At 41.4% G+C, this 24,204-nt stretch overlaps 1 protein-coding gene across 1 annotated transcript in view; it reads left to right on the top strand.

Annotated features, from left to right (window-relative positions):
• Positions 1–4,253: 4,253 nt before the first annotated feature.
• LOC117516219 (zinc finger CCCH domain-containing protein 18-like) overlaps positions 4,254–24,204 on the top strand; it is a 35,702-nt gene continuing 15,751 nt past the window's right edge. Inside the window, exons 1-4 of the mRNA XM_034177136.1 lie at positions 4,254–5,274; positions 7,167–7,251; positions 18,421–18,569; positions 19,872–19,970. Coding sequence (XP_034033027.1) covers positions 4,282–5,274; positions 7,167–7,251; positions 18,421–18,569; positions 19,872–19,970 — 1,326 coding nt within the window. The 5' untranslated portion in view covers positions 4,254–4,281. The remainder of the gene's footprint in view (positions 5,275–7,166; positions 7,252–18,420; positions 18,570–19,871; positions 19,971–24,204) is intronic.

Below are 24,204 nucleotides of genomic sequence, written 5' to 3'. Positions count from 1 at the left end.
TGTGTGTGGTGTGTGTGTGTATGTGTGTGTGTGTGTGTGTGTGTGTGTATATGTGTGTGTGTGTGTGTGTGTGTGTGTATATGTGGTGTGTGTGTGTGTGTGTGTGTGTGTGTATGTGTGTGTGTGTGTGTGTGTGTGTGTATATGTGTGTGTGTGTGTGTGGTGTGTGTAGTGTGTGTGTGTGTGTGTGTGTGTGTGTGTGTGTGTGTGTGTGTGTATATGTGTGTGTGTGTGTGTGTGTGTGTGTGTGTGTGTGTGTATGTGTGGTGTGTGTGTGTGTGTGGGTGTGTGTGTGTGTGTGTATGTGTGTGTGTATGTGTGTGTGTGTATGTGTGTGTGTGTATATGTGTGTGTGTGTGTGTGTGTGTGTGTGTATATGTGTGTGTGTGTGTGTGTGTGTGTGTGTGTATATGTGTGTGTGTGTGTGTGTGTGTGTGTGTGTGTATATGTGTGTGTGTGTGTGTGTGTGTGTGTGTGTGTGTGTGTGTGTATATGTGTGTGTGTGTGTGTGTGTGTGTTATATTGGACTTGGCTATGCCTCGTCCAATATAACTTTTCTGAATCCAGTTTTTCTCTATGTTGGACTCCTTACCATCCATTATCATTTTTTTTCAGACAGGTGATGTCAACAGTTAATTATAATCATGGTTTGTACAAGTGCACTATCCACAAAAGGTTGAGTGCTAAGGAGCAAAGATGGTCAGAGGATCTCCATTTTGTCATCAAATGTGTGAAAAAAATTGAAATGACATGAAACGGTGTTCCTCAAAGAAAAATGGGAATGGATTTGCATATTTCTTCCTTTGCAGTTTGTAATATCATTAAACGATTGAAGGAATCTATACGTATTTCAGTGCTTAAAGGGCAGCAATGAAAGCCTAAACTGGGCACCCATGACCTCCGATTCCTAACACTCACATAAGACTGCATCAAGAACTGTCTTTCATAAATAGCTCATATAACCACATGGGCAAGGTAATACTTTAGCCAAAAAAGACAGCACAGCTCTGTGTTTTTATCTGGACGTTGGCCCGCGCCCAGCAGATTCTCTTGACGAGAAGGTGTGGCAGAGACAGAAGTTTGTTTGCTGTCCTCACTGTTGTAGCCGGGCTGAACGCCGGCACACTGGAGGGGATGCACACTTTCAGTGCACGAACGTTGTAAGGAAGTATAACATCATGATCCACAAGCTAGCTGGATTCTAGCCGCATTTGCTTTCACATCTCTGTGAATCCTGCTCAAATCTGGCTCCCTCCAGGGCACATACGTCTTGAAACCGGGAAAATTGCTCTTCTGAATGCAGCTGTTTGTGTTGCCAGTGGAAATGTGACATCATCTGTCCGTTAGAGTTCTAAATCCACCGGAGACCAAAGGGTTCAGAAGTATTTGCTACCGCATAAGTTATTTCAATCCCTTATTTATTAGTTTACTCAGCATAGTGTGTCAACACCTTAAATCAGGTCAATTTAACAACATACTTGAAAATCTGTTATTTGTTTTTTTTTTTTTTTTTTTTATTGAAGCAGTCCCAGATATGCAGCTACACCTGGGTCTTGGACTCCAATAGTTTCATTTAGTACATGTTTTTAACCAGATGAATGGGCCTATTGGTTTGAAATTTTGGTCTGTATACATTATAATGTGGTGTCTTGAAATTTTCTTGAGGCAAATTGAAGAAAGCAGAAGGCATTTGATGAATTGAGGTGAAATGTATTTGTAAGTTTTGGAGTGTTGTGAGACAAAAAAAAATATTTAGCAATGTGTCTTGTTGCCCTGGAAGACATGGAGCAGTTTTAAATATATTTTATGACGTTTTATGTAGTCTGTATGATCAACAGCTTTTTTTTTTTTTAAATCCATATTTGGTAAAGAAAATATGTTAGTTGCAGCCTTACTTTTTTAGTCAAGTGTGCAATACAGGTTAAACATTTAATCAGTTGAGGAAAAAATTTCATTATTCAGGTGAAAAGAACAAACTGATGTGTGTCAGCAAGACAAAAAAAAAAAAATCAGTGATTTCAAGGACATAAATAAAACCCCAGTTAAAATAATAATGCCATGACAGTACAATTGGAATATTATGAGGATGAAGTTGTACTTTTTCCAACAACATATACAGTGGTATGTAAAAGTTTGGGCACCTCTGATGATTTCCATGATTTTCCTTTATAAATCATTGGTTGTTTAGATCAGCAATTTCAGTTAAGTATATCATATAGCAGACAAACAGTGATATTTGAGAAGTGAAATGAAGTTTATAGGATTTACAGAAAGTGTGCAGTAATTCTTTAAACAAAATTAGGCAGGTGCATAAAGTTTGGCGGGCACCCCAACAGAAAAAAATACATCAATATTTAGTAGATCCTCCTTTTGCAGAAACAGCCTCTAAACGCTTACTATAGCTTTCAGTGAGAGTCTGGATTCTGGTTGAAGGTATTTTGGGCCATTCTTCTTTACAAAACATCCCCAGTTCAGTCAGGTTTGTTGGTTTCCGAGCATGGACAGCCCGCTTAAAATTACACCACAGATTTTCAATAATATTCAGGTCTGGGGACTGAGATGGTGATTCTAGAACGTTGTACTTGTTCCTCTGCATGAATGCCTTAGTAGATTTTGAGCAGTGTTTAGGGTCATTGTCTTGATGAAAGATCCAGCCCCAGCAAAACTTCAACTTGTCACTGATTCATGAACATTGTTCTCAAGAATCTGCTGATATTGACTGGAATCCATGTGACCCTCAACTTTAACAAGATTCCCAGTACCTGCACTGGCCACACAGCCCCATAGCATGATGGAACCACCTCCAAATTTTACTGTAGGTAACAAGTGTTTTTCTTGGAATGCTGTGTTCTTTTTCTGCCATGCATACCACCCCTTATGTCCAAATAACTTTTCGTTTCATCAGTCCGCAGCACCTTATTCCAAAATGCTGGCTTGTCCATATGTCCTTTTGCATACCTCAAGCGACGCTGTGGCGTGTACGCAGAAAAGGCTTCCTCTGCATTACAGCATCATACAGCATCTCTTTGTGCGAAGTGTGCTATATAGTTGAACAATGCCCAGAGATACTGTTTGCAGCAAGATCATGTTGTAGGTCTTTGGAGCAGATCTGTGGGTTGACTATGACTGTTCTCACCATCCTTCGCTTCAGCTTATCTGAGATTTTTCTTGGCCTGTCACTTCGGGCCTTAACTAGTACTATGCCTGCTGTCTTCCATTTCCTCACTATGTTCCTCACAGTGGAAACTGACAGCTGAAATCTCTGAGATAGCTTTTTGTATCCTTTCCCTAAACCATGATGTTGAATAATCTTTGTTTTCAGGTAATTTAAGAGTTGTTCAGAGGCTCCCTTGTTGCCACTCATTAGAAGAGATGCAAAGAGGGGAAACATTTGCAAATGGCCACCTTAAATACCCTTTCTCATGATTGGATTCACCTGTGTAAGGAGGTCAAGGGTCAGTGAGCTTACCAAACCAATTTTGTGTTCCAATAATTAGTGCTAAATGATTCAAATCAATATACAATGACATGGGTGCCCAAATTTATGCACCTGCCCAGTTTTGTTTAAAGAATTATTGCACACTTTCTGTAAATACTATAATCTTCATTTTACTTCTCAAATATCAGTGTGTTTGTCTGCTATATGATTTATTTAACTGAAATTTCTGATCCAGACAACCAATGATTTATAAAGGAAAATGATGAAAATGATCAGGGGTGCCCAAACTGTGTCTTTAAAAAAACAAAAAAACAAACAAACCAGTTAGTGCAGTTGTTCTTGTTAGTCTTTTGCTGTACACTAACATGTTACACTCTGCCGTGTTCCTGGTCATGAGGGTGATGAGCGCCCTCAGTAGCGGCTTATGTTGCTTCTTTAGCTGACCTGGCCTTTGGGCTTGGCCACCAAGTGCTCTTAAGAATAGACTTTTCTTACACAATGTATTTGATGTCTCTAACATGTCTGATAATCCAGTGAAGGTGTACCAGAATTCAAGTTAGTTTGCTTTTATTAAAATCTAAAATCAATGTGTATTTTAGCTAGTTTCTGCTAAAATAAAATGACAACTTTAGACTCAGTGCAGGTTCAGTTTTCTGTGTAATTTTTCATGCTCTTGAGTATAGTTTGGTGTGATGTCTTTTGCAGTACAAAACTGTTTGTAGTGCCATTAATGATCAGGACTTGCTAAAAACAATGGTTTTGATATTTGCTCAACAAAAAACAGCGCTATTAATCTTACTTGTTGACTCTGCATTGTTTTGTAGACTACAGTGAACACTGTCATGGATACACCTGAAAGCCCGACCCACTCCCCCCAGTCTCTTGAGGAGGAGGAGAAGGGCCTCTCTGACAGTGAACTTCTGAATTCTCCTAATGAAGAGGACAGAGTCATCTCAGACAGTGAGATAGTCCATGAAGAGAACGGACAGTTGTTGGAGGAAGAAGAGGAAGACAAAGTTGTAGGAAGCAGAGAAAGGGGTTCAGATTTAGATGAGTTGGAAGAAGAGGATGAAGTAGTCCCTGACTTTGTTTCTGATGTTGAAGATGAGGAGCCTGTTACTGACGGAATGGAAATGGGACAGGAGGATGAGACCATTGTGCTGATGGAGGGGGATGAGGACGGGCCACAGGAGAGTCATTTGGGTGGAAATGAAGTTGAAGAAGGGGAGGAGGAAGAGGATCGAGTCATTGACACCCCGCAGTCTCCAGACTCTGAGCCAGAACGCGTCAAGAGCACCATTGCTGAAGAAGACGGCGAAGATGAGGACGAGGAGGGATACGCAGATGATAGGACGGATACTGCAGCAGAACCTGTTGCAGAAACAGCAGAGGTGGATGATGAGGAGGATGAAGAGGAGGAGGAGGAAGACAAAAACAAGACAAAGGGGGATGAGGAAGAAGAAAGAAGAGCTGAGGAGAGAAGGAGAGCAGTTATGGTCAGGGAAATAACTGACGACTCAGCGTCAGTTTCCCGTGAGCTGGATGAGCATGAGTTGGATTACGACGAGGAGGTTCCCGAAGAGACCAACATCCCTATACACTTGGAGGATGAGGAGGAGGAAGATGCAAAGGCAGAAGGAGATGATGTGGATAAAAGCGAAGACACAAGCAGCAGTAAGAAGGAGGAGAAAAAGCGCATCCTTCCCCCTTCTCCTGGTGATGGTGAGTCTAAGAAAACTGAGGACTCCAAGGGGCTAGAAAGAATGCGAAGAGATTCCCTCCGGGACAAGAAGAAAGATGAGGATGACGGAGAGATTGATGAAGGAGAGATTGATGTAAGTCATGATTCTGCCAGGCAGTGGGGTGGGATCATGGGACTGATGAGCGTTTCATGAAGTTACTTAGTATGCTGTTGGGATATTTCGTGGTTTCAAACACGTTGTGTAGCATCTGTTTCCATGTCAGCTCATACCTTTAAATGAAATTAGCCAAAAACTTATTATAGTCTGCAAATTGCTGTTACTATTAACCAAATCAATTATTTATATGCGACCCGGTGGCAGGGTCCCGGTGGCCGCCGAGGCCACTGGGACCCTGCAGTTGCAGCAAGGCTGCTTGCTTGATTGATGCACAAGTTGTTTTAGTGAAGAATGGCATACAGCCAGCTTGAGACAGAGAAAATGTACTTTTTTGTTTGTTTGTTTGTTTGTTTTGTTTTTTAAGTGAAAATTAATTCATTTTCAGTGTTGGTCCGGGTTTGTCCGGTGGCAGCAGAGCAAGAAGCTCATTCCACACTTCCCTGTCCTCAACCAATTCCTGTAACTTTCCCTGGGGCGCCCAAGGTGTTCCTGGGACACCTGAGAAATATAATTTCTCCAGTGTGTCCTGGGTCTTTGCCGGGGCCTCCTCTCCGTTGGAGGTGCCTGGAAGACCTCCTTAGGTAAATGACAAGGGAGCAACCTCACTAGATGCTGAACCACCTTAACTGGCTCTTTTTAATGTGAAGAAGTAGCAGCTCTACTCAGTCCCTTCCGGATAGTCAAGCTTCTCACCCTCTCCAGGACTGGTTGATTTTACACTGTGATAGAGTTGATTTAGCACTGTGATAGAGTATATTTAACTCTATTTGGACTGGGACCAAGTGTTATCCCAGCAGAGTAAATTTTACTCTGCAAAATTTACTGTGTTAAAGCCACAGTGCCACCCACATTTTACTTAACTGACAAAATTCAGTTTCTCCTGAAATCCCTCTGTTGCTCTCTTTAGATTGCTGAAACAAGAAATGGGATGTTTAAGAATGCTTGTGAGTTTAAATGGCATTATATTGTACTTTCTTCAGGGGGTGACACACACAACATACTCTGAAATTTGCTATCTGATGTTACGAGCCCTGATGAGGCAGCAGTGTGTCCTGCTGTACGTCTAGAAACGGCAAAAAAAAAGGTAGGCAGAAGTGGACTGAGAGGCAGAAAAATAGCGATGAGGGCTACATACGTGGCAGCAAGCATACAGTAAGCAACCTTACTCAACTGAAAGCAAGAATAGGCATGCAACCATACGCCATCGTACACCAGCCTACACAGGGACTGCGCCAAATCTGTGCAAATTTACAGTGTGCTCGATACGTATCACAACGCAACTGTATGCAAGCCCTGTGTGAAAGGGGCTTAAGTGTGACTTCTGTTGATCCCCAGAAAAAAAGTGGGGGGAATGAAACACTGTTTTTTCTGATTTGCATACTGTGCATTCTTACTTTTTCCCTTTATAAATGAGAATTGTTGGTGTACTGCATATAAAAATCAAACAACACTGCATTTATTGGCAAAAAACTGCTGGAAAACAAAAACAGTGAAGCATTTGAATGCAGTAATATTATTTCCATGTGTGGATGGCATATTTCTGTGGAATCCACTAAATGTTGAAAATGTAAAGAAGTCCCACCTTAAAATGTTGTTTTGCATGCATGCATATTCCTATAGGCAAATAAGAATAGAATAGATGTTTATTTGCATTGCATTTCTGCAATGAAATTCTGGTGGCACTTTCCAAACAACTATACAAAAAACAATACAATAGCAGCTTTAAAAACAATGAACAGCTACCATTTATTGCTAAATTATTGTGAAAGCAGTTTTGTGCATGATTGCAGCATAATGCTTTGACAGCTGTATAGCTTTAGATAGTGCCTTTACTTTCGACCTAATGCCTTTTATGTGTGTGTTTGCAGGATGACGATCTGGAGGAGGGGGAGGTCAAAGATCCCTCAGACAGAAAGATCAGACCACGTCCAATCTGCAGATTCTTTGTCAAAGGTAAGTGGTGTCAGACAGCGGTGTATCTATGCTGAATTCATTCAAATGTGAATGAACTCTGAATTTGTGGTTGCTGAAAAATACTTTTGACTTGGCTCACAGCATCATCAGTCAGAAAGTGGTACTTAAAACTACTTTTAAGTTCAGTTGGAGTTGCTATAAAACATAGACAGTAGTTGGATCCTGGCAGGTTGGCGTGTGTGTAAAAACAGTAATATTAGAGGTGTTGCTCACTGTTTCTGTTCTGTTCATGCAAATTGTCTAAAGAAATAATGAATATTTCAGTTTGAAGGTAAAGTGAAGAATGCAGCAGCTGTCAGGCTACTTTTTTAAAGCCCATTTACAGGGTTCTTGTAGATCCGTAAAGTCTTAAAAGGCATTAAATTCATTCATGTAAAAATAAGGACTTAATTGGTATTAAAATGTAAAAAAAATCTTAAAAATACCAAGGCATAGGAAGTAGGACTTGATTCATTTTCTTATGACATTGTAATTTAAAAATATCAAAATAAATGGCGATAACTATTTATTTTTATAATTCAGTGAAAGCCTCAAGCAGTGCTATGCAAACCAAACCAGGCAATTTGCTTATTACCAGGATGCTCAGAGCAGACAAATGTTCAGCTGATTTGACGTAACGTGATGGAATTCTAAATGGATGAAAATGGACTTGTCGCTGAAGATTTTGTGGCGTGACTTAAACCAGTATTGGGGAATGTGCTCAAGGCGCAGTGCATTTTATGTCGGAAGTCCTTCAAATTCAGCACGATGAGAACCAAAGCTCAGAGCAACAGGGCATTTCCATGCTGAATGGGCAAATTAGGCAAAAAAAAGTGTTTCCCTTGCATTTTCAGTATTTTTGATGTAAAATAAGTTCTTTTTTCAGAAAAGAAAAGACGTTTGGTTACACGTTTTGCTCATGAAAATTTCATTTGAATATTGCAGTTTTTTAAATACATTTTTCCATCATTTTAGATCAGATTTTTTTGCTGTCCTCTGCAGCCTTATTTTTTAAGAAATCTCAAAGTTTCACTATTTTGACTAATTATGTAAATCTTCTAAATATTTTCAGTTTTGTTCTAACATTTACTTTTTTCTTTAGTAGTCTTCTTCACTGAGTATTAAAAGTTTTGCAACTTGAGTCACAAAAAAGTACTTTTTTTTTCACAAAACAAAGCCTATGCTAGTAGCAAACTGATCGTGATATAGCTGCATCTCTAGCACTTACTGGTTATGGGAAAACCAGCAGCAGGCCTGGTCTCCCCTTCTTTGATAAGTTATTGAGCATTGAATATCTGTAAAGCGAGTCACAAAAAATGAGGTTCTCCATCCCCTCATTTTGTCCTGAGATCATGTGACCCATTCCAAAGATACAGTTGTAGCATATATTGACCACATTCTGGATGAAGTTCCAAAAACCGTGAAAAAGTGTCGATTTGGTCTGATGGCCCTGCGTCACTGTTTAAGAATAGGTTTATTTTTGCTGTTTTGGCACTTTTCCAGCTAAAGCATGGCTTTGATATAGCATGGAATTTCTTTGCCACGTCACATGGGAAGGGCCTTGTTGATAGCATTGGTGGGCAAGTGAACCGGGTGGTAATGAATGCAATGAGAAATAGAAAAACTATGCATCTACTTTCACCGAGGCAGCCAGGGCAGGCAATGTCCAGGTCATTGAATTGAAGACCTCTGACATTGATGGGATCATTACGGATAAAATGGGTATTTACAAATGCTCCCCTAGTTCCTGGCGTTGCGAATCTTCACTGCATGAAGTTGGTTGATGGGAATGCCACCTATTGCACCTAGGGCTGTCACGATTAGGAATTTCTGGAGACAATTAATTGTCAGACAAATAATTGCGATTGACGAATATATTGTCTATTTTTTTCTTTTTTCCCTTCTTTATATTCTACTACCGTAGTGTAATTACACAACTCTGGAAGACCGTTTGGCTTCTGTGAGTGGAGAAACTGGTAATAGTGCAGCATTTTTATTTTTATCTTTATTTTACATACAGTCCCAACTTTTTCTGATTTGTGGTTGTTTCTGTTGCATTTCTGAAATTGTTTCTCCTCATCAGTCACGTTTTGTGCTTAAACACTACATTAAGCTCAAGATCGAACACATACCTTTGGAAAATAACAGCTCTTAAAGTTCAGAGTTCTCACCTGCTTTTTGTGATCTGTGCGTCTGAACATCACCACAGCTTCTCCATGTCAGGGTTTTTTTTTAACTCATTATGCGCAATTTTTGCTCAGTTCATTGATAAATTCTCATTTTTTAAATATGTTTTTAAAGATATTTGACCGTTTAAGTATACGATGCACACATGGTGTGAACAGGACGGTAACGGCAGAATCACACCGGGAGAGAAAGTTCAGAGAGAAGTTAAAGGTAGCTCCACGTTTTGGTTTTGTTTTTTTAACGTGTTCACTCGGGTTAAAATCCTCTCTCTGCTCTGTGCTCGCTGCGTGCACTGATGGTTCTCAGACTGTAACGCATTGTGCCTCCATTCAGGAATCTCCCTCCATCCCTCACCCCCTCCCTCGCAGTCTGCAGCCTGTTGACTCCACGCGCGCACACACACACACACACAGATACACACACCGACAGCTCCTTCGGTAAACTCCGCATTTTAGATGGCTTTGAAGAAGACGGCCACTGTTTTAATCGGCCGTCTTATCCAAACAGCAGGACGGATCGCTCCTCAGCCTCTGTTATTGTCCTGCCTTAAGACGAGAGCGAAACAGAGTGAGCGAGCCTGCAGCACGACGTCAGATTCTGAGTCGTTTTATGCTTTGTGGATAAAACAAATAATTCACGGTAATCGCGAATATGAAAAATAATCGCGAATATGAAAAATAATCGTGAATATGAAAAATAATCGCGATTGGCGACTGTTGTAATAATTGTGACTGCCCTAATTGCACCCTCTCTTCAGATGCAGTATTTAATGCTGCCGAACTTTGTGCTGAATCAGATTCAGAACTAAGTGAGACAGAATTAAATGCTGACTCTGGAGAGAAGGCTGACAGAAGCGTCAGAAACGCCAGTTCTAGTGTCTTGGTGGGTGACTGACTGGTTTGGTGTAGAATATGATGGGAAGATTTACCCAGGGGAGGTAAAACATACTGAAAATAGTGAATACCAAGTTTCTCTAATGATACCAGCTGGCAAATTTTGAAAATTACTTGCGAAACCAGATGAGATATTTTACACCCACGACAAACTGGTGAGAAGACTGCAGCCACCTTTTACTGTTAACAACTGTGGTCACTTTGGTTTTACTGATTTTGATTTGTAGTGATCTCTTGCAACATGTTTGAAGAAAATGAGCTGACCTGAGTATTGTAGAAATGTATATACATGTACATCTAATGGGCTGCTGATGTACATGTATTAGATTTAGAAATGACTTGATCTATGTAGGAGGTAAATCGTACACTAGATTCATAAAACAAAGGGTTAATGCTATTTTTGTTCAGATACAGAGTCTGGAAGTCATAGATTAGTTTAAAATAAAAAAAAAAATGCTTCACATATGGTGACTCAAGTGTACTTTTTCAGTTTTAGGAAAAATGTAACCCGAGTTGTGGTAGTATTTTCTTTTCCTTTTTAATATGAGTTACTAATGTAATGTTACTAATGTATTCCTTTGTTCCAATCATTTACAGTAAGTTTTTCGCCATTTCCTTGTGTAACACGAGTCACACTGTAATTATGACTAAAGAATTATCTTGCTTATTGTTTGTCATTTCACACCGTGTCAACTGGCACATGTATGAAAGAAATGGTGTTTCATAAATTTATGTGTGGGAGGTACACAAAAGAAATAACATGACCAATAAATGTAACACGAGTCACATGGAAATGCCCAACACAATATTGCAAAATCAGTGCGCCAACAGATACCAGGTATGTCTCATTCTGCTGTGGTCCCTCCCATTGTCTCACTACACCTCTGCCTTGAATACAGGCACCTGCGCAAGCAGATCTTAAATTCTGGGCTTTTAGCCAGTCGGAGATGGAAATCTGTTTGCAAAATGTGCTTTTACTGACAGGGGCTGGACCAGGGCTCAAACCCAAAGTGTAGGTATGGTATGGTCCAGTGAAACTTTTGGTCTCATCCACACAAGAACACTGCTGCGATCTTGTGGTCCAATCAGAGATTCAGTTAAGTGTTTGGAGGTCAGTTCTGTGCGTTTAGCGGGAGCAGGAACTGTCCTGGATAATTATCTGCAGTTCAGCTTCTCATGAACCAACTTCTGACCTACTGTCCATCAGTGCTGGATCCTGGTGACCAGGTAATACTCCATGAATAATGAGTCAGGCATGGGTGTGTCAGCAACTATTTGAAGAATGAGCCATGTTTTAAGTAATCACGTATCCGCCTAAGGCGCCTCTATGTACCTCTCTGTTCCTCACGTGTCAGGTATCAGCCTCTAGTGAGCCATGACTGACCTGTCATTTGAGCCCCGTCCAGCCTCGAATGGCTCGTGTCGCCGCATATGATCCACGTCAAGCCAAATATGATCCATGTAGCACCATATAACGTGACATTGGTGCACGTCTATGCATGGGTTTGGTCCAACCCTCCCACACTTGGTCCCTTTAAAGTGTGGGTTTTCAATTCACAGCATCCATTTAAGTTGTCACATTTTTTGCACGCAGTCCAAAAATAGACGCTCCAGTACAGTCCGGCTGGTGCACGCCGTGTGCCAGGCAGCAGTTCACCTTTGTTACAGAGTCATTAAATGCACCAGACTGGCTAGAACCAAACCACGGGTTCCTGGACAGTTGCCTCTGCTCTTCTTCTCGCTGGCTTTATTTCTTCCGCGGCTTACAGTCACCATGAGCCAACTTTTAACTTTGTGTTCATCAGTTAGAGTCCCTTCACACATAGTGTGAATATGGTCAGTTTGTGTACAACTCCAGGGCGACTCACCATGGTAGAGCTTGTATGAGCGCACCACAAAACATCACACCGATGGGCAGGTGTGCACGATGCTGGCACAGTGACTCGTGCATGCAATGGTGCCTTTTGAGCAGTGTGAGCTGCTGCAGCTGTGAGGCAGGGATGAGCTGCACCACATTGCACTGCTGATGTGGAGGAAAATAAAAATAAAAATCAGCTATATAATTTGTGAATATCACTGGGTTGATATAAATAATATATAAAAGGGGACGCAATACAGAACCCTGCAGTTAAATAACCCTGGTAAAAAAAAAAACACTACTTACAGGATTTGAACCCACGCACGCTGATTACCAGACAGAAACTCTACCACTGCGCCACAATCACTGTCTTGTAATAGAAGTGTGAAATAGCTAAAATGAACAAGCAGACAAATGTATTTTCTAAATTAAAAAAAGAGAGAGAAGTGTTGTCATAACTGACCAAACAGCGTCCGCTACGGTGTATTTTTGCTGATATGTGACTGAAAGTGGCGTATTTGTCGTACTGTTGACCTGCCATATGGTCCTGCGGCGCCCCGTTCACTGTCCTGTCAGACAGACGTGACGTTTAAATCACTGGCTGCATGTCCACATAAACTGACAGTTTGGTCCAGCTGGAACAGCCTGTCAGTGTGCGCACTGTCCAGCTTTAGAAAATGTGTGGTCACTTTGTTGCAGAAGTAATGTATGTTTTTTTGATGCGAGTACAGCAAGTGTACACACGTGCATGTCCGTCAAAACACGGTGCGTGTTCTGCAGCTCTGATGTCAAGGACCAGAGATTTCAACAGCTGCCACACCCCTGGTCCGTTCAGGGCACAGACCAAGGTGTCACTCTGTGATCAGATGAGATGCGCCTCGCCCTGCGGGGGGGCACGCATGCACGTGTTGGGGGAGTGTGCAACACATGCTCTTCTTGAGCGTGTCATTGCATCAGCGCACTCAGTGCGCCTCATCATAAATATACCTTAACAGGTGCTTATAAGAAGGAATGAACATGAAAATGTTTTACCAAGCTATTACAGTAAAAACATTACAAGTACTTACATTTTTAAGCTGTTCCAAATATGTTCTCCACCACATTGCACGAGACAGAGAGAGAGAAAAAAGCTCCAAATGTCCTTTGTGATTCCAGAAGTGATTAGATGTGTTTTCAACATCCAACCTCTTTGACAGAAAATGATTAATCCGCTACAAAATAATTAGCATTTTTTTACAGCGTCCAGCGCACAAAACAGGTGGGATTGTAGTGCGCAAGAGGGCTAAGCCAAAATAGCCTGCCCTGTCCTCAAAGCTGCCAGGTGCTCGGATAATGAGCTTTTAACAGCCTCGTCCTCACCACAGAAATGCTTCTAAAATCCTAGTTCGTCCTCATAGTACCTCGTACACAAACTGCCCAATGCTGTTGTTTCTAAATTTTGAACTTCTTGAAATTTGCGCCACTCTGAGATGAGCCTCATTAGCCGAATTTTCTGCCTCTAAGAGCCTCTCAGAGCCACTATTCTCCCACGTTTGTTGAGTAACTGGACTCTTAACAGTTCAGTGGGACAAGGGCTTTATGCGTAAGGCAGTTTTGTGTCGTATCATCATGTAGTGTGTGGCTGGCTTTAGCCCGTTGGCTTTGTACCATTTTAAAGGACTGCCACTTGGTGTAATTACAGTGAAATCACACAGTGACACAAATCTAACGTTGAATTGTCTACAGACATTTCAGTGTAAAGTAAAAAACTCTATCACAACACAAAACTGTGTGAGAAAATGTTCCTGTGTTTTAAACAAATATATGTAGTAAATTTTAATTTGATAATTTTACGTTGCTCTCTGAAATTTAAAATCCTGCTTTATTACGCTGCACAGGACCTAGAACTTATTGACCTAAGCACTTATTCAGTTGTTTTACAGCAGGGGGAGTTGTTGTACTGACTGTGATAACACTTTTTTCTCTTCTTGGAGCAGCACGTGCACTATTTTTAGCATTTCTGTAATATGAAGCTGTATAACTGGTGTTGCAGCAGACTGCTATTGCAAGTCTAAAACATATTCAATGAATTGGAAATGTTCATGTATGCCTTCCCTGATTTGTCAAAATAATCCTGGCTGAAATTGTTTTTGGTTTGTTTTAAAAACAAAGGGGGGTGGGGGGCTGCATTTAGTTTGTCTATTTACTTATGGGATATGAAAATGAAGGCAGTATGTGTACAAACGACCATTTCTTAGTCGTTAATACAATATTTTTGTGAAATCCCTTGAATTTAACAGTGTACACATAAGAGCCACTTATTTAGAGGCAAAACTCTCACTGTCCAAATAATTAAAGACCTGACTGGACAAACAATGCTTGTTTTCTCTCTTAAGTATTGAAGTGCACTGTGATGTTTGGGTAGCTGTCATTGCTCCAACATTGTACAGATGACTTGTGCTGTGCTCTTGCGTTAGGTGCAGGCTGTGTTTGTTTGTGTGTCTGGGGGTTATTCCTTTGGAAATGTCCTCTCGGTGCAGTCAGTGAAAAAATACACACACATATGTGCGCGATACATTATTCCAGCTAGCTTTCAAAAAGAGCAGAGTGCTGACAAGAAATGAGGGCACTTGTATGCACAAAATTGCGAAATGTGGGCAGCCATAAATACAGTCAATCATTAAAAAATTGTAAATGTATTACATGTACATGTATTACATACATACAACAGTAATGAATAGACAGTGTGCTACAAAATGAAGCATCCGTCTTCCTTTTATTTGAAGTAAAGTAAAAATTGAATTTGAAGTAAAGTAAAAGTGACTGAAAACACTGGTAGAAACAGTATAATTAGAATTTGGACCAAAGAGGTTATCAGAAAACTGATATGCAAAAACCTGAAACAGTCCAGAGTTATTTGTCTGAGATTAGAAGACTGGCCACTGAATGTACAATCATTCACTGGTTTCACATCAGAAGAATGGTACACTGTAGCTGCACATCAATATATTTTTCAAAAAATTATTTGCAAGGCTTGAATACTGTCACTGAAATGAGACAGTTTAATAAAATCTTAGTGAAATGATGCCTGAGGAGTGGAGATGAAGTGTGCTGGTTCCTATTTTTAAAACAAGGGTGATGTGCAGAGCTGCAGTAACTACTGATCAGCCACAGCATGAAGTTATGGGAAAGAGTAGTAGAAGCTAGGCCTAGAAAACAGGTGAAGATCTGTGAGCAGCGATATGGTTTCATGCCGAGAGAGAGCACTACAGATGCAATGTTTGCTCTGAGAATACTGTTGAAGTACAGAGAAGGCCAGAAAAAGTTACATTGTGTGTTTGTGGACTTAGAAAAAGCCTATGACAGGGTGCCAAGAGAAAGAGTTGTGGTATTGTATGATGAAGTTGAGTGGCAGAGAAGTATGTTGGGGTAGTGCAGGACATGTACAAGAATAATGTGACAACCGTGAGATGCACAGTAGGAATGACAGACCCATTCAAGGTGGAGGTGGGATTACACCAAGGATCAGCTCTGACACCTTTCTTGTTTGTACTAGTGATGGACAGGTTGACGCGTGAGATCAGACAGGAGTCTCCATGGGCTGTGATGTTTGGAGATGACATTGTGATCTGTAGTGAGAGTAGAGATCAAGTTGAGTGTAATCTGGAGATGTGGAGATATGCTTTGGAGAGAAGGGGAATGAAAGTCAGTAGGAGCAAGACTGAGTACATGTGTGTGAATGAGAGGGAGCCCAGTGGAATAATGCAGTTACAAGGAGTTGAAGTGGTGAAAGTAGATGAGTTTAAATACTTGGGGTAAACTGTCCAAAGTAATGGAGAGTGTGGTAGAGAGGTGAAGAAGAGTGTGCAGGTAGGGTGGAGTGGGTGGAGAAAGGTGGCAGGAGTGATTTGTGACAGAAGAACATCTGCAAGAGTGAAGGTGAAAGTTTGCAAGACAGTAGTGAGACCAGCTATGTTGTACGGCTTAGAGACGGTGGCACTAATAAAAAGACAGGAGGCAGAACTGAAGATGTTGAGATTCTTTTTGGGAGTAATGAGAATGGACAGGATTAGGAATGAACATATCAGAGGGACAGCTCAGGTGAGACGGTTTTTAAGACAAAGTCAGAGAGGTGAGATTGAAATGGATTGAACATGTGTAGAGACCCAGGGTATATAGTGTATAGAGGAGGATATGAATGTGTTGAGGGAGGACATGCAGGTGGTTGGTGTGACAGGAGGATTCAGAGGACAGGGTGAGATGGAAATGATTGATCTGCTGTGGCGACCCCTAAAGGGAGCAACCAAAAGAAGAAGAAGAAAGATTTGTTTTCTCTTAATTTAATGCTGGTATCTCTGGGACTCAATTTAACCCAATCCATTTCAGTAACACAGATTATTTACACAAAACCTCAGTAAAGTCTTTTCAGACTAAATGCACATGAAAGACTTGTGAGGGAAGCCACCAAGACCCTCGAGGGCTGAATTTCAGTGTGGTTAATGTGATATGTTTATAATAACTATATGCAAAAGCACATATTGTGTTGGTGTACAAATGCAACATTACAAAAATGGTGATTGATGGGAAAATACAGACAGGTGTACTAGTATTTGGACAAAGTTTGACATCCAACAACATGACAGCCAATTTTTCAGTAAGGATTCAACAACTCGAAGCCGTGCATTATACGGTTCGACTGCATGACGCGGAGTCTAAAACACCACGAAGCGGAGTGGTGTTACGCCGCGAAGTGCATTCAAACTGTATAATGCACGGCTTCGAGTTGTTTAATCCACTTATAAAATGTATAAGTGGAGCTAACACACAAATATTTATTCAAGTTAACAGAACTTGATAGAAATGCGCAAGTATTTGGGACTATTTTATGCCAGTCTGAAGATATTTTCATCCTTGGCAACTGTTCTCTTCTTCTTTCCCGTCTTCAATCTTGTCCAGTTTGTCTGATGTTAAATCTTTATGCCGTTGCTTTTGCTGTTCTTCTTGTTTGCTCTCCTCCTCTTCCCATTCCTCAAACGTTTTATTTTGGCCAAAAATATTAAAATTCACTTGGAAATCCATGTTTTATCACGTTTCTGTCATTCACCTGTCAAAACACAGCTGATCTGCGCCAACTAATTTGTACGTTGCTATGGTGACAACCAGAGCGGAGTGATATTACAGTGACTTAACTCGCCGAACTACGTGTGCGTGTACACGAAACGAAAGCACGCCAGTTAGACATGGAATTCTCACTGACCATGGTATAATTTAATATATATAACATCTTTAACCACTTAGGTAATGTATGAAATAAATTGATATAGCTGTCTGACAGTTTTTTTTATTTATTTTATTCATTTATTTTCTTTGGTTGGATTTAAATCCTAGGTTGTTGGTGTTTTAAAATCTGAGGTGAATTTAAAGCATTTGGGAATATTTTTATTCTATTTGTCACAGAGGTATTAAACAAGCTCTGTCCGGCCTAAATGATGCCTGTAGCAGGGCAGTTTCTGTGAAAACTCATACGCTGTGGGGCTGAGAGATATTTAACATTAAACCTCAAACACAAGAACATCTATAAAATAGATAAAGACTGATTTTCCACAATAATAATTAATCACAGCGAACATCTGGACTGTTTTTAATTTTCAAATCTGTTCCTAGCAAACTAAATCTGAAAGAGGGGGGAAAAAAATGTGTTGATTCATACAGGTTGATTTCTGCAGGGACATATTTTATAAGGCCATCTGCTTAACTATTGATGCACCTTAATGAGCTTCAACTAGTCAAATATTTGCCATCACACATGAAAATGACTTTATTATGTCGTTGAAAAACTTTGAAAAAACAAGTGTTTGACTCAGAGAGCAGAAGCAGGCAGGAGGACAGTTGCTGAAACGGATGAATGGAAAAAAAAAAAAGGAACACACACACAAAGACACACCAGTCTATAACCATTTATTTTTGCAGTAAAGTTGGGGATTTTAACGTGAGGGTCTGCGGTAGTTACTGTTTTAGGGCCTGTCTCAAGTGGCTGCAACATTTGGCACTTCTAGTTGGCTTCTTTTTTCAGTAGTAGATGTTGGGACTTAGTAAAATGTTAACTTTTGATTTCAGTGTTACGAAAGAGAATAATTTTGCAGCAGTGTTACTTGCTTTTTTATTTATTCATGTTTTTTGTTTTGCTGTTTATTCTGCTTGGCATGACTGCGGCCTACTGATGATTTAACATACATACTGGTTTTCCTGCAGGAAATTGTACTTGGGGGATGAACTGTAGGTTTATCCATCCTGGAGTCAACGACAAAGGTAACTATTCCCTCATCAGTAAACCAGACCCTTTCTCACCTAATGGAGCGCCCCCTGGAGGACCACATCCACTCATGCAAAATAGCCCCTGGGTAGGTTTCACTTGCATAACATGTTTCAGTGGGCACAGACATTTGCAGTGCAGTGAGACTTACCATTATTTTGCATTATCCCAGTTCACCCAGCTGTACATGGGCACCAGTTTTGTCTGTGGAAGTGACCTGTGGTCGACTAATGTCTCATCCAGTGGAAGTGATATTCTCCCATCTGCTTTATGCTATATTATTTGGTGATGAGCACAAGCCTGATTGGCCTTAGGGCCTGTTATAGCGTTTACCCTCAACTTTGACACACGTTACTCGTCTCGTACAAGATTGTTTATTTCGTTTGCGTAATATTGTCTGTCTGAGCAGCATTGTGTCTAGGGCTGAGTTGGAGATGATTATTCATGTTTGTCTCCTCGCTTTTTGACTACTGTAACTTGTTCTTTATCCTTAGCAAGTCATCTGGACCGCTTACAAACGTTCCAGAACGCGGCTGCAAGGCTTATTGCAGGGTCATCAAAGAGGTCTCACGTAACACAGATTCTGTCCACCTCGTACTAGCTCTCTATTTCAGACTGCAATTTAAAATTCTGGTGGTGACTTTTAGTGCTCTGTGTGGTCAAATGCCACCTTACATCACTGAACATTTACATCCGTATGCTACAAGCATGTCTCTGAGGTCTTTGGACCGGAGCCTGTTGGTGGTGCCTGAGTCACAGTTGAAGACTAAGGGAGACTGTGCATTTGAGGTTGTAGCACAGGGGAGGTGATGGTCTAGTGGTTAAGGTGTTGGGCTTGAGTCCAGAAGATCATGGGTTCAAATCCCCGCCTAACTGGAAAATTACTAAGGGCCCTTGGGCAAGGCCTTTAATCCCCTATTGGTCCCGGTGTGTAGTGAGCGCCTTGTATGGCAGCACCCTGACATCGGGGTGAATGTGAGGCATAATTGTAAAGTGCTTTGAGCGTCTGATGCAGATGGAAAAGCGCTATATAAATGCAGTCCATTTAGCACCTAAATTGTGAAATGCATTACCTTTGGAATATGATCCGTGGACTCTGTCAAGACAGCCTGGCTTGAGCTGTATAGGCTGGCTTTTACCTAGTTTTATGTTTCTGCTGTTTTTAATTTGTGTTCTTATGGGTTTTTTTGTTGTTGTTGTTGTTGTTTTTACTGGGAAGCACTTTGTGATTTTATCTGGAGAAGTCCTCTATAAATAAACTTTACTTACTTATTCTATATAAAGTCCTCAGATGCTAATGCATCAAATTCTCTAGTGATACTGACAAGCAGTGTGTATGAGCATGTGCAAATATGATGCAGTCGATAAAGTTTTGCTTTTCATGTCATAGGGGGGCCCTGCAGTAGAGGAGCTTCCTCCTCCCCCTCCTCCTCCAATGGAGCCTCCTGTGGAGAGTGCTTGGGAGCGTGGCCTGAGACATGCTAAAGAGGTAAACACTCCCTGTGCTTGAAGTAAAGTGGACCTGCGTTCATACGGAGTGTACAATAGGGATACAACTTGTAATTTTTTTCCTTTTGAGCTGTCTTTAAAAAAGTTTACCCATGAACCCATTTTTGTACTCTTATGCAAACCCTTTTTGAATGTGGGGAAGGTTGCATAGCACTCTTGGCTTTCAATAAATTCTTACCAATTGTAAGATTTCATTGGTGATTAGATTGTATTGCTGAGTCTTCATGCTTTTTCCCTTTTTTGTTTATTGTTCAACCAGGGTTCAAGTTTTTGGAAATCCACCCAATTGCAACAGAGTATAAAAACTTCAACATTAGTCATGCATGAACCTTTTTTCTTTTTATCAAATACAAAACAAACATTGATTTTCAGTGCTCATTGGAATATGATACAGGACCAAAAAGGTTGTATCCCTAGTGTACAGCAACTGTCAGTGTAGGTCTGTTTTATTGTGCTCCATGTCAAATGAAGGTGTTTGTAAACTACATAGGAAATAGTTGTTGCCCTTTAGACTGCTGAAGCCCCTTTTACACCAGGCCCACTTCGAGTTGCGTCGTGCGGCGTCATGACAACGCCACGTGGAAGCAACCCAGTGCCAAGACGATGTAGCTCAACCCCACAACAGCGCGAGGGGTGCAAAGGATGAAGCAAATCGGGTGCCAAAAATTAAACATGTTTAATTTTTTCTTGCGTCCTGTGCTCGATGCAGAAATTAAGTGGTTTCAGCGCAAGTCAGAGCAACGCGACGGTTCTCAACGTGACTGGAAGCCACACCCTCACAATATAACGTTACCCAACACCAATTTATGATTCCTGCTGTGTTCCATTGTTCCTGAAGTATAAATCACGCAGGATTGTTTTATACTGTGTACACAATGCAGTAAAACTACACGCTCAAAAAGAGCACAGAAAAAAAATGCTGCTGCTGCTTTGCTCTTCTCTCACAAATGTGTTTAAAGTCCATAAAAGTCCTGCTCACAGACTGATTGCCAAAGACAGGACATGTCCACAGTCCACTCATGGACGATTCGTTCGCGCGCGCACATGTGAACAATAAAAAAATAAAAAAAACTGGCTGCTGCAGTTCTTTGTTCTCCCCTCAAACACTCTCATAATTCTGTTAAATAAAGGACAAAAAAGGACATAAATCCTACTCACAGACTGATTGCCAGAGACAGGACATGTCCACATCAAGTATAACTCCAGACATCTCCACATTTACTCACGGATGGTTTGCTCACGCATGCGCATCTCGCGGTAAAAGGAGAGATAAGCTATAACAGAACTCAGAGTGCAGACCTGCAGCCCTGCACAAGAACACATATAAAGAAGAAGAGAAATCAGAGTGCACAGTCTGGCTGCAGTCAAATTGTGCACTCTGATTCCTCTGCTTCCTCACCTCCTCTCTGCCCCCTGCTGCATGCACCTGACGCATGACCCCACACCAAGCAACTCAAAGCAGCCCCGGTGTGAAAGGGGCTTGAGTCTTTGGGTTTTGACTACAAGGGAGGTCTGCATTTTTGAGAATGCAGAGCATGCCGAATAAAGGTGAGTTCATCCATGGACTATTTCATAGGGTAACTTCAAGTCATAAAACTTGGTTGTCCTTCTAACAGAAAACAAAATGACGCTGGCATTGGAGTAATGGGGACACATTTTTCCTGAGTATCGTTAGTGTAACATTAAAAACATTTTTTTAAGACTGTTTCTAAGTGCAGTAATATGATGTAAATAACAAATGCCTGAACAGAAGGGTAGGGTACCCCACATTTCACTGTAGAAAAATTAGATGTGGTATTGTTGTATATGATGAGATGAATCACTTGCATTGTGAGGCAGTGTCGGCTACATTATCTTGGACATGTTGACATGTTTCTCTGTTTGTGTGATCCAGCCCAGTGGCTGGAGACGGCCAAGGGGATGTCCACGTTATACCTGGCTGTGACACGTAGAAGGGATCTATCTTCTACCTACAGAAAAAGTCAAAATACAAGAAAATTGGGAATGTATTATGTGTATACGCCATGTACAGGGGAAAAAAGAGGGTCTGAGTAGTTCTTACATGAGGCCCAATAAAAACTACCGTATTTTCTGCACCATAAGGTGCACCAGATTATAAGGTGCGCCCTCAATTAGCGGGTGCTTAACCCTTACAAAAGGCGCACCGGATTATAAGGCACGGCCTCAATTAGCGGGTACTTAACCCTTACAAAAGGCGCACGCTAAAACATATAGTCTACAAAAAAAAAAAGGTCACGGAAGCAAAATGGTGAGTTTATTTGAACTTTTTAACAACTTTGAACTACCGCTTTTTAACAATATGGTACTCACATTATTTTTTATTATGGTTCTGTCACAAATCCATCGAAGTCTTCATCTTCTGTGTCTGAATTGAACAGTTGGTCTTCTAGCTGTGGCCACCTCGCTTTGTTTCTGCGGAAACTCCGTTTGGTCTTTTTAACTTGGCGCAGTTCATTTTCTTGTTTCCTCTCGCAGCTGCTCTATTCCCATGAACAACCGCGTAACTGATAGCCTGCAGTTTAAATTGTTCCTCGTAAGCATGTCTCTTCGCTGGCGCCATTTTCAGGGGTCCTTTGAACTACTGGTATTTAACAATATGGTACTCACATTATTTTTTATTATGGTTCTGTCACAAATCCATCAAAGTCTTCATCTTCTGTGTCTGAATTGAACAGCTGGTCTTCTAGCTGTGGCCACCTCGCTTTGTTTCTGCGGAAACTCCGTTTGGTCTTTTTAACTTGGCGCAGTTCATTTTCTTGTTTCCTCTCGCAGCTGCTCTATTCCCATGAACAACCGCGTAACTGATAGCCTGCCGTTTGAATTGTTCCTCATAAGCATGTCTCTTCGCTGGCGCCATTTTCGGGGGTCCTTAGACAAACAAATGTTGTTTTGCAGGATACCTGTAGTATACGGTAACTACCGGAGGAGTGGCGGAGGTAAGTGTACGTACCATGGACTCACGGACTCTTTTCTGATTGGTTTATCGCTGGCAGCGTACGTACTCTACGCTACCAGCGTACATACTTTACGTATTATGTAATGTTCTCCGATTGGTTTATTGCTGCCAGGGTACGTACTCTATGCTGCTAGCGTACGTACTTTACGTATTACGTCCTTGTGTCAGCGGGAAATGGTCCGATATTCCGACGGTCAAAGACGTCGTCGGTCGTTTTTACAGATTTTGGAATTCAGTGCGCACATAAGGCGCACCGGATTATAGGGCGCACGGCCGATTTTTGTGAAAATGTAAGGTTTTTAGGTGCGCCTTATGGTGCGGAAAATACAGTAGGTTAAAATCATGCAGCAACCTGAGCCCACTGGATTTGAAGCGCACACATAAGTGTAGTACCTTGACTGACCGCTTGAGGCTGGCTCCAAAACAGAGCACTTTCCCATAGGACTCCATGGTAAAATCTCCAACTTTAGAGCAGAAATAAATGTGTTTACAGCCTGCTACAAAGAACGGTTTGGTTCTCTTTCAACAGTTTCCTCCTCCATGACAACTGAAGCGGGGGGGGGATTTTTGTCTTAAGCCCATTTCACACCAGGCCTGCGTAGAGTTGCATTGTGCTGCGTACGAGGTCTGTTAGAAAAGTATCGGACCTTTTTATTTTGTGCGTGCTTGAGCAAACCTTGAACCTTCGTGTGCATGCGTGAACTTTTTCACGCCTGTCGATTGCATCATTTTCTGGTAAGCAGCCTTTGTGTGAGGACGTGCAGTGTGCTCGGCGGATTTTCATTTCAAGGAAAAAGACGGAATGACTGGAGCAGCGCCGCATCAAATTTTGCCAGAAACTGGGCGACAGCCAGGTGGAAACCATTCGAATGATTCAGACGGCTTTCAGTGACTTTTCAGTCGTGTGACTATCCGAGAAATTGTGGAAGAGGTGGGCATGTCACAGCATGTCCTGTGAGACTTCAACACGGAGGCGCGTTTGCTCCACCGTCAGAAGCAGCATGAATTTCACAGCCACTCTTTTCATGGCCAAATCTTCTGTCTTCTACAGTGGAAATCTACAGTGGAATGTGCCGAAAAAGTGCTGATGTCCACCTCTTCCGCAATTTCTCGGATAGTCACATGACGGTCCCGCATCACCACAGCGTTCACTTTGGAAATGATCTGGTCATTTCAGCATGTTGATGGCCGACCGGAGCGTGGCTCGCTCGCCACCGTTGTGCGGACGTCTTTAAAC

This window comes from Thalassophryne amazonica, chromosome 8 (assembly GCF_902500255.1).
Source record: "Thalassophryne amazonica chromosome 8, fThaAma1.1, whole genome shotgun sequence".
Classification (NCBI taxonomy): Eukaryota; Metazoa; Chordata; class Actinopteri; order Batrachoidiformes; family Batrachoididae; genus Thalassophryne; species Thalassophryne amazonica.
This window is presented reverse-complemented; position numbering and strand designations above follow the sequence as displayed.